Raw genomic sequence first — 13,795 nt, 5'->3', positions numbered from 1 at the left:
CCGTGTGGGAACTTTATATGAAGCTTCTTAATACAATACGTAAAGAAAATAATAGAGAAAAATGTGCCAAATTTTGTAACAAGTCGAACAAATTACTTTTATTTGTCACGAAAATGAGCTTCGATTCTGTAAGTTATCCCACTTCATTAAATTTTTGGCTTCGCCTTTGTCCACATAGACAACTTCTACATGCATGCACATTCATAGGTTAGCTAGACAGACTTAATACTGATTGTATTTATTTGTTCACATCCTTAATTTGTATAGAGATCAGCCATACACACAACGAGAGGTATGATGGCGTTCAAATACAAAATCCGAAACAAATTTTATGTTAACATAATATATATGTGGTCAAAACTATCACCTCATACATCATCTGTTTGTGACTGATGTTGGTTTGACGAAGACAGATAAAGCAGGTAATTTTCTTTTGAACAAGTAAGAATAATTGGGGTTCTACCCACCCCCATTGTCAAATTAAACTGGAGCCTGATGTGTCCTGCTAGGGACCCCCCAGCCCCACCTGGTTCGGTTGCTTCTTTTAATAGTTGTTTTCATACTTGCTTTTATCTTTTATGTGGGAAAGCAACAATCTATCATTCCCACTGCTGAATGCAAAATTTTTTGAATCTACCAATTGAAACGGTACTTGTAGTGAATGTATCAATGTGTTCTTCTATGCCCATTGGAATGGGGGAACATTGATAGTGTTGTGATTTTTTTTTCTTGAAAAAAATGATTCGTCACGACATTCCATAGTGTTGTTCATATAGCAAATAATTTCCATGCATGTGAACTAGTTAGGGCTAAAGAATTTGCATTCATCCTGAATTAAAATGGTAACTTGATCGAAAATTATGATATATATTTATATATAAAGAATTTGATTTCCAATAAATGTGTTCTTTTGTTTTGATAGTTGTTTACACAAGTACAAATATACTATCGTTACAACAATTAATGTTACTCGTACTCAAAATTTTGAGCTAACAACATGTATATGCAAGTCTAATATAATTTTACCAAATAATTTCTATGTGCCATCATGGATAGAATATTATAGAAAACTTCTCTTTTAAAATTTTTGAATTAATTCACACAAAGAATTGTCTAACTCCTAAGAGAAAATCTTATCAAAATGTGATTCTTTCAAATGTAAATGAAGAAATTTAAAAGTATTATTACGATATGAAATTTAAGAGATAGAAAAAAATAAGCATACAACCTAACACATTGATTCAACAAATTTCTTATCTAGAATATTGTACGTATAGTATTAATTATGGAGAATCGGGTTAAATATTCAAGGACAATATTCAACGGGTGTGTTTGGGGATCTAGCTTGAATCGTAGGACTAGTTGAAGCAATTTTTGATAAAAAACTATCTTCAAAAGAAGAGCTGATGATAAGACCTCGAATCCTTTTCTTTTTCTTCCTAAAGAGGTGCAATTGAGGGACATGAATAGTATATCTCTTTCAGAAAACAGTGTATATCCTAAGGATAAAAATTATAAAAAGCATAATCGTACAATTTAAAAGCCCGGCAAGGATTTGGTCCTCGGATTTAGACACACCTGCAACTAGGTAACATCCACTTAGATTTCATAAAAAAGGGCCCCTACCCCCGACTTCTCTCTTTAGTCTTTCCCTTCATTCCTGACCAGCCACGAAAAGCCAATTGGACTCCAACCCTAACAACAAGACACCGGACCCTCTCTCACTCTCTCTTGCCGACTGGTTCAGAGGCACTATTCCTTGTTTTTGGAGGGAGGTGTTTTCAATTAGTAATAAAAGAATCCGTCTTATAACATGTTATATGATACTTGTGAAAAAAAAAAAAAAAACTCACAAAACAATACTAGCATACTACAAAGTCACTTTAGATAAATGTGTATATAGTACAAATGTATAATATCCATCAAATGCTAAAATAATAATAATAATAATTTGAAGAAATTAAAAGAGAAGCAAAAAGCAAAGGAAGCCTTGTGCTTAGGCTAAAGAACTCCTGGGCCTCTGTATAGGACCCTAGGTAGACACCCGAATCCTGCGCCAAAGATTGGCTGACTTACATGACGACATCTCTCTCCATCTCTCCTTCCCCTTCATTCAAAATCATCAAATTAATAAAGAAATCCACAATCCATCTTTCCCTATCTATAAATACGTGCCCAAAAGCACTTCTTCCTACCAAGTTCTAGCTAGCCACAAAAGCCCAGATTCAAGTAACAAATAGCTACGGTTTACTGTGCCTGGCTAGCTAAATGGACTACTTCACTGCTACTAACGACTCTAGCTCAAATAATTTCTCTAAATCTTCTTCTTCCGTGACAAAAAACAATCGTGGTGGTGGGAAGAACAAAAGCAAAGGAGTGAGGCTGTCCACTGATCCACAGAGCGTGGCTGCTCGCGAGAGGAGGCACAGGATCAGTGACCGGTTCAAGATCTTGCAGAGCTTGGTTCCTGGTGGGACCAAGCTTGACACTGTGTCCATGCTGGAGGAGGCTATCCACTATGTGAAGTTCCTCAAGACTCAGATATGGCTTCACCAGAGCATGATCAACTCTGTGGACGATCACCATGATCCATCACCGTCCATGTTGATGGACATTCCAGCTCATCGTCATGGTCTTCATCCAACTGGGTGCTTTGATCAGCTTCCCCCGCAGCATCATCAGCAGACTCATGATTTGTTCGCTCACAGCAATTTCGTTAGTGCTGCTGCTTCAGTGCAACCACCATCGCCAGCGGTTAATATTCCAATAATGCCGGAGTATAATTGCTTCCAAGGTCAAGAAACCCTTGCCAATATTGAAGCCTATATGAAATATTATAGCTAGCTTTAGTAGAGAGGGGACGGCTGGGTTAGGATCGCCAAATCCTTCTCTCTCTCATAAAGAAACTAGTTAGATTAAGTCTCTCTCTCGTATTAGGTTATGTATTAGTATATGTTGGGAGCTAGATGCGATTTGATGGTAGTGGTGGTGTGTTTAAATAACAAAAATGTTGCTTTTAACTAATGGTACTTTGTGTTGCTCTAAAAATGGAAAGGAATGTTCTCTGTGTTTGATGGTTTCTGTCGAGACCGATTTAGATTAAGTGCAAATTTGGTGTGCTGATGAACCTAGGAATGATCCTAAAAGTATCGATTAGCTTAAATATCCAGTGGGTTTTAGGGTGGATTAGTAGGGCATGTTTGCTAAATACGTGCTTGGGTCGATACTCGTTAGTTTCCTTCCTATAGTATTAAGGGAGTTATCTTGGATCAATATACTCTTGTAATAAAAACTCCTAAAAAGTGATGCATTGTGAATCAATTTGCACTTTCTAATTTTATCTATTTTTTAGCTAACAAGTATTTTTCTTACTATATAATCTATCGTGCCCTAAAATTTCACCCTGACCGAATTATAGCGTTAGCGGAGTAGAAACCTCCCTAGATGAACCGATCGGATATATGTGAGTTTAGTTTCTACATACTCAAGTACAGGTTTGTGAAACTTTTGAATTCGTACTTATTATGCTAAAGATAAAAAAGAATGTACAAAGAGTAAATTAGTCAAAATAAATAATCAAACAAACATCAATCACTTAGAACTTGTTTGGATGTGTTTTTAAAATGGTTGAAAGCGCTTTTAGAGAAAATATTTTTAGGTTTCAAAAGCACTTTAAGCGCTTTCTACAAGAATCACCAATTATGTGCTTCTTTCAGGAAGTACTTTAAGTACTTTTTTAAGATTTACTGATATTTTTACCAATGATTGGTTCTAAAAATATTTTTACTAAAAGTGATTTCAGTTATTTTAAAAACACATCCAAACGAGTTTTTATGCGTTTGAAACTACTTTTGAAACAACGCTAAAAGGGTTTTCTAACAATAAAAAACAATATTTTTATTACGTTTGCTAGAAAATACTTAGAAACGGTGTTAAGTTGTAAAACCACTTAATTAAGAGGTACATATTATGTACTTCATTCTGAAGCACTTGAATTCCTCAACTTTTGAGTTAGTTGGGATTCACCTTGCCAATCGTATCTTTTAGACTAAATATTAGTGTCTTTTTCAATTTAAAAATTGAGTTAGTCGTATGATATATAAATGCCTTACTTTTGATTTAACATATCCAACGACAATGAAGAAAAAATTTGAAGCAATTAATAAGACACATGAAAACTAATGAAAATGACTTGAAAACTTTGAGTTTTAACGAAAAAGACAAAAATGTGTTGTAAGTGAATAGTACTAGGATTGACTTTTTAGAGTAAAAAAGTGGTTTTTTTGTTAAAATTAACATTACTGGAAACTTTTCGTTAAAGCTCCCTTGTTTTAACCATATATTAATGCACAATAAAAATAAAAAGTAATAAAAATCATGAACCAACCTAGATTTTGAGAAAAAATTAAATGTATTAGGAACATTGGATGATATACCACGTGTCACTAAAAAAGTGGTGAGATATTTGTGTTAAAAAATTAACAACTTAAAATATAAAACTTCCCTCCACTTATATAATGACACGTGATATAACACCCGTGTTACGGGCACAATAAAAAATTTCTCCTAAATTTCCTTATAGCACTTGTATGAAAAATAAAAAATAACAAAAATGGCGCACAGTTCCCAAAAAAAACGAAATACTTTGGTAGTGTGTAATGCCATGTAGCCGGCTAGAAAATAAAACAATGTTTAGCAAAAACGATTATGAGCAACAATGTTTAGTACATAATTAAGTATTACTAAACGAGCCCTCAACGTTAGACATGAAAAAGCTGATAAGAATGCACGAAGCACATATCAAGTGGAAACTGGTCTTTCTAATATCTTTCTTTCTCTTTGTTTTTTTTTTTAAAATGACAACTAGTAACCACGATTATCTACTCCTTTCGAGTCTGGTTGAAACTGGTAAGTTATGTTCATTTCCTCTAATTTTATCGGGCGAAAAAAATTAAATTGTAGCTTCAATCATATAAGAAGTAAATAAAAAACATGATTGATTCCCAATATGTTTTACCTAATTGAAATGTTTTTCTTCCTTTTTGTTGGAAAATTTGCTTTTACACGATACTTTCCAACTATCCATTGGGCTTATAGTAAGCCCAGATGCATCTTTATATGGTCCATACAGTTGTTCGTTTTTAAGTTTTAACGTCCAACAACGACTCCGTCGCAAGTGCCACGGGCGGGAACCGTAGCAAATCGAACAAGTTCAACACTTTGCCATGCCGCGCACCACATTTTGCAATGAAGGGCGAGAGAGCATCAATGGCGCACTTCTGTTCAGGTACTTACCCTAAAAACTTAACTTTTAGACGCTTATTTGGTGTACTAGTTTAATGGCTTACCACCTGTTTGATGAAAGTCCTCACCGGCATTTCAGGGTTTATAATTATATGAAACTGTAACACCAGAAAAAGTAAAAATTAAGAAGAAATGTGAAGAAATAGAGAAGAAAGTCGAAAAAAAAAACGCTGTGTCTATGGAGAAAATGAGTAGGAAGAGGAAGAAAATGATGTAATAGGTGGTGAAAAACTGCATGTACAATTTGGGTTATGGATGGCCCTCTTCCTACTTATATCAAGTTTTGAACAAAACACACAATATGGACCCCGAAACACTCTGTCTTCTGAATAAATCTCGTCTCCGCTAGAGTCTTGCATGATATATGTGCTCTCTTCTTCGGAATCTTCGTCCTCCTCATCATAGTCCCATTCACCACGAGTTCTGTAAGAATATCCCATCATTGGAAGAATTACCAGAAGAATTTTGTCAATGCTGTCCTCTAACCAGTTTCTTCCTTCTTCCCACACCATTAAGAGGATAACAACAACTCCTCCTCCCACACCATAACCCACTCCAGTATATATGGACTGCCAATCAAACTCAACTTTTGATGCTTTGTCTCGACCCCTTGGTGCTGCATTTGGTGACATGTTAGTATTACTGCATTTTACAAGTGAAGGTGGCCCACATAATCCTTTATTGCCTGCGAAGGACTCCGCTGGAAATGTTGAAATCTGGGTACTGATTGGTATCTTCCCGACCAGTTGATTGTTTGAGACATCCATGAAAGAAAGGAAAGTAAGGCCCCCAAACTCCACTGGAATTTGCCCGCTCAAGCTGTTGTTTGAAAGGTCTAACGACTCAAGTTGTCGTAGGTTACCTAATGATGATGGGATTGGGCCTGTGAAAGAATTGATGGACAAGTTGAGGCCATAGAGCGATTTGAGTTGTCCCACCTCCGCAGGTATTGATCCACTAAAGTTGTTGCATGAGATGTCAATGTAGGTGAAAACAGTTAGAATCTTTACCAACTCCATTTCCAGACCTTTATTTGTAACTGTTATAGCATCCTGATAGTATACCTGACTGAACTTTAGAACTTGAAATCGAAGGTGATTAGTTTTTGACTCAGCATCACTTTCATCAGTCATTATTGCTTTCCAGGTTCTCATGCATCTTCCTCGTATTTCACCATTAAAATTGTTGCGAGCTATGTCAACAATTTGAAGCTTTGGCCAGGTACCATTGATTTTGTTACATACCATGTGTCCATAAAAACGGTTGGATCGCAAAACAAGGACACGCAAGGAGGATATATTCTTCAACAAGCAAGGATAGGTATCTCTTATCTGATTGTTTCCAATGTTTAAAACCTCTAGCATTCTGCAATTGCCAAGAAATTTTGGAAATTTACCTTCTATCTGATTTCCATTGAGGTCAAGAGTTCTTAAACTGCAATGCTGAGGAAATCCATCAGGAACAGAACCATTAAGTCTGTTTCTCCTTAGATTAAGTATTGCCAGTGTCCCACTGCTTATGGTAGTCAAGCATTGGGGAATCGGGCCGCTCAGAGAATTATTGGACAAATCAAGAACCTGAAGATATGGTGCCTTGCACATTGATTCTGGAATGCTTCCATTTAACTTGTTGCTTGCAAGAGAGAAGAACACAGTGTACATAAGGAAATCACCAATGTTGGCCGGAATGCTTGAGCTGAAATTATTTCTTGAGTAATCCATATAAGTGGTCAATCTTGGAAGCATTGGAATTTGTCCCTGAAGCTGGTTGGAATGAAGGTCAAGCACATACAAATTAGAAGTAAGATTGAGGAAAGGACTTTGAAGATTTACCAGAGAGTTGCAAGAAAGATTTAGTTGACGAAGACTACTCAACTTCCAAATCCAGTTGGGTATCTCACCATGTATCTGGTTCACTGAAAGGTCCAAATAGACTAATTGAGATTGATTTCTCAAGAAATCAGGAAACACTCCCAACTTTCCAGAAGCCAATTTCAATGTGGTAATACGGGGATAAGAGGAAAATGAGGAACTGGAACTGTTATAATTAATTGACAGGCTACTGTATGAAAGATCTAGTTTCGACAGATTTCTCAGTTGCTGAAGGCTATTAAGTGGAAAGGAGCCACTAAAGTTGTTCGAAGAAAGTAAAAGTATCTTGAGCTCACGGAAATTAAAGATAGACATCGGAATTAGCCCTTCCAACTTGTTGCTACTCAAATCAAGGGTGTCCAGTACAGAGATATTAGCAGATCCATGCAAACGACCAGAAAATTGATTGTTAGAAAGCTGTAGCTTCTGCAGCATGGGAAGAGAAAACACAGATGGTGGAATAGTCCCATTAAGTAGATTGTTTCGCAAGTCGAGACTCACCAGATTAGTCAGTTTTTCCCAGTGTGAGGAAGTAATCTGACCCGTTAGCTGATTGTCTGAAAGATTTATTAGGGTCAGATTCTTGGCCATACTGAAGGATGGAACTGAACCATTGAACTTGTTCTTCGCGAAGTCCAGATAAACCAACTGCGTAAGCTCTTCTGTTGACCTCGGGATTGATCCAGTGAAATTGCAAGTTGCAATATCTATTTTGGACAGGAATTTGAGGTTCCCAATAGAGTTTGGAAGCAACTGGCCTGAAAAATTTGCCCCATTGAGAACCAGGGATCGAAGAGATCCATTCTTCAGAAATTCTGGCAAGGAACCATGAAGCTGCGGATTATCGGATAAGTCAATAGTCTGCAGTGTAGGTACCTGGAAGATCGTCTTTGGGAATGCACCATATAATCCAGAATTCACCATTCGTAAGGAAGTCAAATTCGGGAAATTCGAGAAGAACTCTGGAACTTGAGTAGACAAATTGTTGTTCTCAATACGAATAACTGAGAGAGACTGAAGCTTCAGCAGTGAACTATCAATAGGGCCTGAAAGATTACAAGTGGACAAGCTCAACACCCTCAGTTTTGGCAATGAAGATGATATCGCTTGGCACCAATTGGTCCCCTGTGCTGATATATTCACACCATCAAGATAAAGTTCAACAAGCTCAGAAAAGTTCGCAAGCAGCACATTCAATTTCGGATGCTCAAGATTCAACGAAGGAGTTCCGGGGAAATAAAAGGTAGACAAATCAAGAGTTACCAACCTCGTCAAGTGCGAAATCTCAATCGGAACCTGCCCCGCAAAGCCAGCATTCGACAAGTTCAGATTAATCAATCGGGTTAGCTGCTTGAACTCGGAAGGAATCTGAGTGTAGTTGAAGTTATTGTAAGCCAAATTCAGGTTCTCGATTGACTTCAGACCGAAAAGAGAACTCGAATTATCAAGTCCACCACTAATCGCCTCGCTGCTCAAGTCCAGATTCGAAACACAACCCTTTTTGCAGGACACTCCTTCCCAAGAGCAGTAATCCGATCCATTCTTCCACTTCACAAGTTTTTTAGATGTTGCAGTGTCAAATACGAGGCTGTTCTTCAATTGTAGCAACAAAGATTGCTGATCCCCGGGACACTGGCCGGAGACAAGAAATATGTTGATGCTGAGTGAAAAGTAGTAAAAGGGTATTAAGAAAAGCCATGAAAACAGAGGAATTCTCATTGAAAGCTCGGAAAAAAGGAAGCAGAGCAGGCTAGGAGTTTCTCAATGGATACATGAAGGCAAACATCCATGAAAAAACCCTTTTGGCCCGTGGATTCGAGTCCTTAACCGGACGAAAATCGAGCGGAGTTAGCACGGAAGGACGAAGAGTTTAGAGGGAAGAGCAAGGAGGAAGAAAAAAGCAGAGAGAACTGTTGGGATGGGGATTTGAAAGAAGACTCAGAAACGCGTGTTTTGTAAAATGTGGACTCGTTCTTAATTGGGCGGCCTTTGATTTTTGTTTTTTTTTTTCATTGTGGAAAAATAACGATTGCCTTTGTTGATCCAAATTTTATGTGGCATGCGTTATGCATTTGGAGATTTTTGGATAAATCCTTTTGTTTTAAATTTATAGAAAAGTAGGAAATTTGTAGAGATATTATTACAACGGTTGGACTTTGTGTAAGCCGTCTTGTCTGCGTGCTAAGAAAAGTTCACTTCTAGTCAATTTTTATACAACTTTAATTTCAATTATTGTCATTGCCTATTGTTTTGGGGTATAGTATCACTTTGATTGGCCCAAATTTGTTACTTAAAAACTAAAAAGATCATTTTTGAATTTTCCAGTATTACGACGGGCCAACGCATATGAAGTAAAGGAACGTCACAATCAACTATCGAACTCATGAAATCAGGTGCAGTGCAGACTACTACTCTTAAACCCAAAACTAATTGATTGTATTACTTTAAAGTTAAATAATTCTTGGAAAACAAAATCATAGAATCTCTTTTTTTTTTTTTGGTTTATTCAAAATCATAGAATAACTAGAAGAATCAGTCTTCAAATCTGACCAAACGGTGGTTGTCTCTCACATATTAATTAATCAATTCTTGTAAGGCCTGGTTGTTGCAAAACCAGACCATTATCATCCTTAAATCATTTATAGACTGAAAAAACTGTGTGTACGTTCTTATGGACCAAATGTCTTCGCTATTTTGGTTTTTAAATTGGTGCTTTTCGTGTTAAACAACGAACATGTGAATTTTTAATTTGAAATGCATCATTTTCTTGGTAAGAAATGTTGATTTCAGTGCCAAAGGATTAAATCTAGGGAATTTTAATGAAAAACTTTCGGTACTGTTCACTTTAACAAAAAATTACATTTTTACACTAAAAAGTCAATCATTGTACTATTTATTTTACCATTTATTTTGTCTTTATCGTTAAAACTCAAAGTTTTCAAGTCATTTTCATTAGTTTTCCTTTAAATCCATAAATTTTAGGTGCATTTTTGCTCACCTAGTTCAAGTGGTAGTGATGTTATCACCATACTTATTACTGTTGAATGAGTTTAAATTTTAAAATTTGTGTCTATAATTTTTAGGTGCATTTTTGCTCACCACGTTCAAGTAGTAGTGATGTTATCACTGTGCTTATTATCATTGGATGAGTTTAAATTTTGAGATTCGTGTCTATCCTCTACACAAATTTCAAAATTTAAACTCATTAACAATGATGAATATCTCTATTACTCGAGGAAGGTAAGTAAAAATATTACCTAATTTATAGTGTGAAATCATTGGTGAGTCGGGCATCTTGAATTGGAGGTCAATCTTTGAAAAGAAGAACAAATAGACACAAATATCAAAATTTAAACTTATTAACGATGATGAATAAGATGATTAGTATCTCTATTATTCGAGGAAGGTAAGTAAAAATATTACCTAATTTATAGTGTGAAATCATTGATGAGTGGGGCATCTTGAATTGGAGGTCAATCTTTGAAAAGGAGGACAAATTTATTATTTATTTGTTATATTTTTAATTATGGATGATATTGTGGGTGGTTTCATTGTCATTGTTGGTAAAGAGCAAAAGTCATGCAAAGTTGGCGGTAAAGTTTGACATTTAGCCATGGAGTTTGATAAAGATGAGATGACTGTTAGTAATGTTGAGGAGATTAATTGTTTTAAACCAAATAATGTGTCACCAATAAGTAATAAGCACATTAATCGATATTTAATTAATAATCCAATCATCTTCAACCACATTATTTGGTTTGCAAATTTGATTTAAAAAATTTGGTCTTCCTAACATTATCCGCTTATTAATAATCTATTTTTATCATATTTTTTATATTATATTTGTATCATCTTTTTAATAGATGCACCAACACACGTGAATCGTATCTTTATTAGACCATCACCAACCCTTGGAAATAAAACTTAAAAATTAAAGCCAGAAAATTTTAAGCCATAACTAGGAAATTGTTTTTTTCGTCCAATGATTATGGCTTAAAATTTTAGTTTGATATTATTAAATAATAATTTTAGCCTAATTATTTTTTGTCAATAACTTTTTTGAAAATAAAATTGATGTAGATTATCCTAATTTATTTTTATGAACATTTTAACCTAAACATATTTAAATTCCCATAAGTAATTTTAATTAAAAATACATAGGTATTTATAAAGTTGTAAGTGAAATTTGATTTAAATGATTTTTTTAAAAATTATTTTAGGTGTTAGATTTAATTTTGGGCCATCAAATATTTTTTACCGTCTAATTTAATCTCATTTTATCATAGATGTTGAATTATAAGTAAAAAAAAACAAATAAAATAAAATAAAATAAAAATATGACAATTTGGTGAGTTCAAAATAGGTTAAGCCATGCTTGATTTCTAGGGGGAATCTAGCCCAATACTTAGCTCTAATGTGGAGTGCTTTAACTTTTCTTTTTTTAGTTATTTTGTTATATTATACTATGATCTGCATATAAAAAAGACTGCATGCTTGAGGACTATTTTTGTAGGAAACATTTTTGTTCTTAAAACACTTTTGCTAGAAGTGTTTTTATTAGAAACAAGTTTACTTAAATAAAACTCCAAGTGCTTTCCTACAAAATACTAGAAAGTGCCCTTCAAATAAGTATTAAGTGTTTTCTCCAAAAACGCTTTTAAGACCAATAAACACTAACATTATTACCGAGAACAATCATAAGCAATACCAAACCTGGCCGAACTTGTGAAACAGTGCTCACACCAAAATATACGAGGAAAAATCGAGGGAAACAAACACATACACAAAGGTAAATGAACAAGGGTAATGATTGGAGTTCCATACCAATTTAGAGTCTAGACAAGCAAAAGGAGTCGTTGAGTGGTACATGTACTACGTATGGCCCCCCAGTTTTGGAGTCTTTGGAGTTGGATTAATATTCTGCCTTAAACGGTCAAAAATATGGTCCCATGCGATGCGTCCTACCCCAACTACCCTGGTTTCCCTTAGACTAGGACACCCTGAATCTTTCTGCCTTTTAGGCAAAGGTAGATATGTTGTCACTAACAAGGGAGACTTGATTTCTTAGCTTATCAGTTGGATCACTCATCTACATGTCTACTCTGAGGTTCTACAATTTTCTTCAATTTCGATCCGGTTGATTATTGAGGGTTCGATTTTAGGTTTGAACTATCAAATTGTGGGCGGTGACGCTATTAACCATTGATGCTAGAAAGTATAATTTCTAAATTTATGACTCTACATCCTGAAACAATTAACCGTGTCAATAAATGAGATCAAAGTTTTAATAAATTCCGAAGAAGTTGAAGCTTCACAAGAACAAAAACTGAAACTTCACATTCATCCAAACTTTACAAGAATGAAAACTGAAAGAAGTGTTTTGCTTTAAACAAGCTCAGTTCACACAAAACATTAAGATTACGTTACAATATTCGACGAATCAGCAATTCAACAAGAAGCTAATGTATTCCGAACTTTAACATGCATTTATCTTACTAAGAACGAGATCAGCTCGTCGATATGATCAGACGGCTTCTTATTTGCCAGGTAATGAAAATTTGAAACCAGAAAGATAGGGTTTTGGTCAAGCCAAGCATGATTGAGTGTGAGTTTCAATATCTCCAAAATCTGTTAATGTAAACATGTCATCCTCTGTAACCGCTTCTTTTATCCAGACGAGGGAATATCTTGAAGATGATGTTCTCCACAGTTTTGTAATACCATATCCTCCATCGCTTACAGAACACGAGAGGCCCGATGAAAGCTCCAAGGCCGAAGATAAATCCAATCTCAGCACTTATAAGATCAAAATCAATTTCAGGTTGAGCATTAGAATGACCTTTTTTCGGTGGTGGTGGTAGTGGCAATCCTGAGGGGATATATCCTGTCAAAGGAGGCCCCCACAACCCTTCATTGCCTGCAAAGGAAGCTGCTGGAAATGTCGAAAACTGAGTGCTGGTTGGGATCCTTCCGGTCAGTTCATTGTTTGAGAGATTCAAGAATGAAAGGAACGTAAGCTTTGTGAGCTGTGATGGAATTTTCCCGCTCAGGCTGTTGTTCGACAAGTCTAAGGACTCAACGTGTCCTAAGTTGCCCAAAGATGATGGGATTTCACCTGTTAGAGCATTACTAGACAAGTTGAGGACATAGAGCGATTTGAGTTCTCCCATTTCCACAGGTATTGATCCGGTGAATTTGTTCCCCGAGAAGTCAATTGAGGTGAAGATGGTTAAAATCTTCACCAGCTCCATCTCTAGACCTTTGGTGGTAACAAATACTTTATCGTCGTAATATATCTGAGAGAAATATAGGACCTGAAATTGGATATGGTTGAGCTGTGACAGGCCAGCACCTTCGTTAGCCATCATCGCCTGCCAGGTTTTCAAGCATCTTCCGAGTATTTGACCACTGAAATTGTTGTGAGCTAGGTCAATTATTTGAAGCATTGGCCAGCTGCCATAGGTCTTAGGACATCCAATGCGCCCATAAAATTTGTTTGATCGCAAAACAAGGACACGCAATTGGGGCATTTTCTTTAACGAGCGTGGAAAAGTACCACTGATCTGATTGTTTCCAAGGTTCAACACCTCTAGCAGTTTGCAATTGCCTAGAGATTCTGG

At 35.9% G+C, this 13,795-nt stretch overlaps 2 protein-coding genes and 1 long non-coding RNA gene across 11 annotated transcripts in view; 2 read left to right on the top strand and 1 right to left on the bottom strand.

The window, feature by feature from the left end:
- Positions 1 to 2,073: 2,073 nt before the first annotated feature.
- LOC126592520 (transcription factor bHLH140-like) lies at positions 2,074 to 3,340 on the top strand. The gene has a single exon (XM_050258225.1). The coding sequence runs from the start codon at positions 2,269 to 2,271 to the stop codon at positions 2,842 to 2,844; it is 576 nt and encodes a 191-aa protein (XP_050114182.1). The 5' UTR covers positions 2,074 to 2,268; the 3' UTR covers positions 2,845 to 3,340.
- A 2,099-nt stretch (positions 3,341 to 5,439) lies between these two features.
- Positions 5,440 to 13,795, bottom strand: part of LOC126592517 (receptor-like protein 7) — a 48,775-nt gene continuing 40,419 nt past the window's right edge. For 3 of the 9 annotated variants that reach the window (XM_050258221.1, XM_050258220.1, XM_050258223.1), the window contains one exon: positions 5,440 to 8,442. In XM_050258221.1, the coding sequence (XP_050114178.1) occupies positions 5,481 to 8,442 (2,962 nt within the window). In that variant the 3' untranslated portion in view covers positions 5,440 to 5,480. Of the gene's footprint in view, positions 8,580 to 13,795 lie in introns of all 9 variants that reach the window. The other 6 variants (XM_050258218.1, XM_050258222.1, XM_050258219.1 and 3 more) reach the window with 4 other exon arrangements.
- Positions 6,934 to 13,795, top strand: part of LOC126592521 (uncharacterized) — a 45,724-nt gene continuing 38,862 nt past the window's right edge. The window contains exon 1 of the long non-coding RNA XR_007612665.1: positions 6,934 to 7,082. This is a non-coding gene — a long non-coding RNA (uncharacterized LOC126592521). The remainder of the gene's footprint in view (positions 7,083 to 13,795) is intronic.

This window comes from Malus sylvestris, chromosome 12, assembly GCF_916048215.2.
Source record: "Malus sylvestris chromosome 12, drMalSylv7.2, whole genome shotgun sequence".
NCBI classification, from domain to species: Eukaryota; Viridiplantae; Streptophyta; class Magnoliopsida; order Rosales; family Rosaceae; genus Malus; species Malus sylvestris.
The sequence above is the reverse complement of the archived record's forward strand: the minus strand, read 5'-3'. Positions and strand labels throughout refer to the sequence as shown.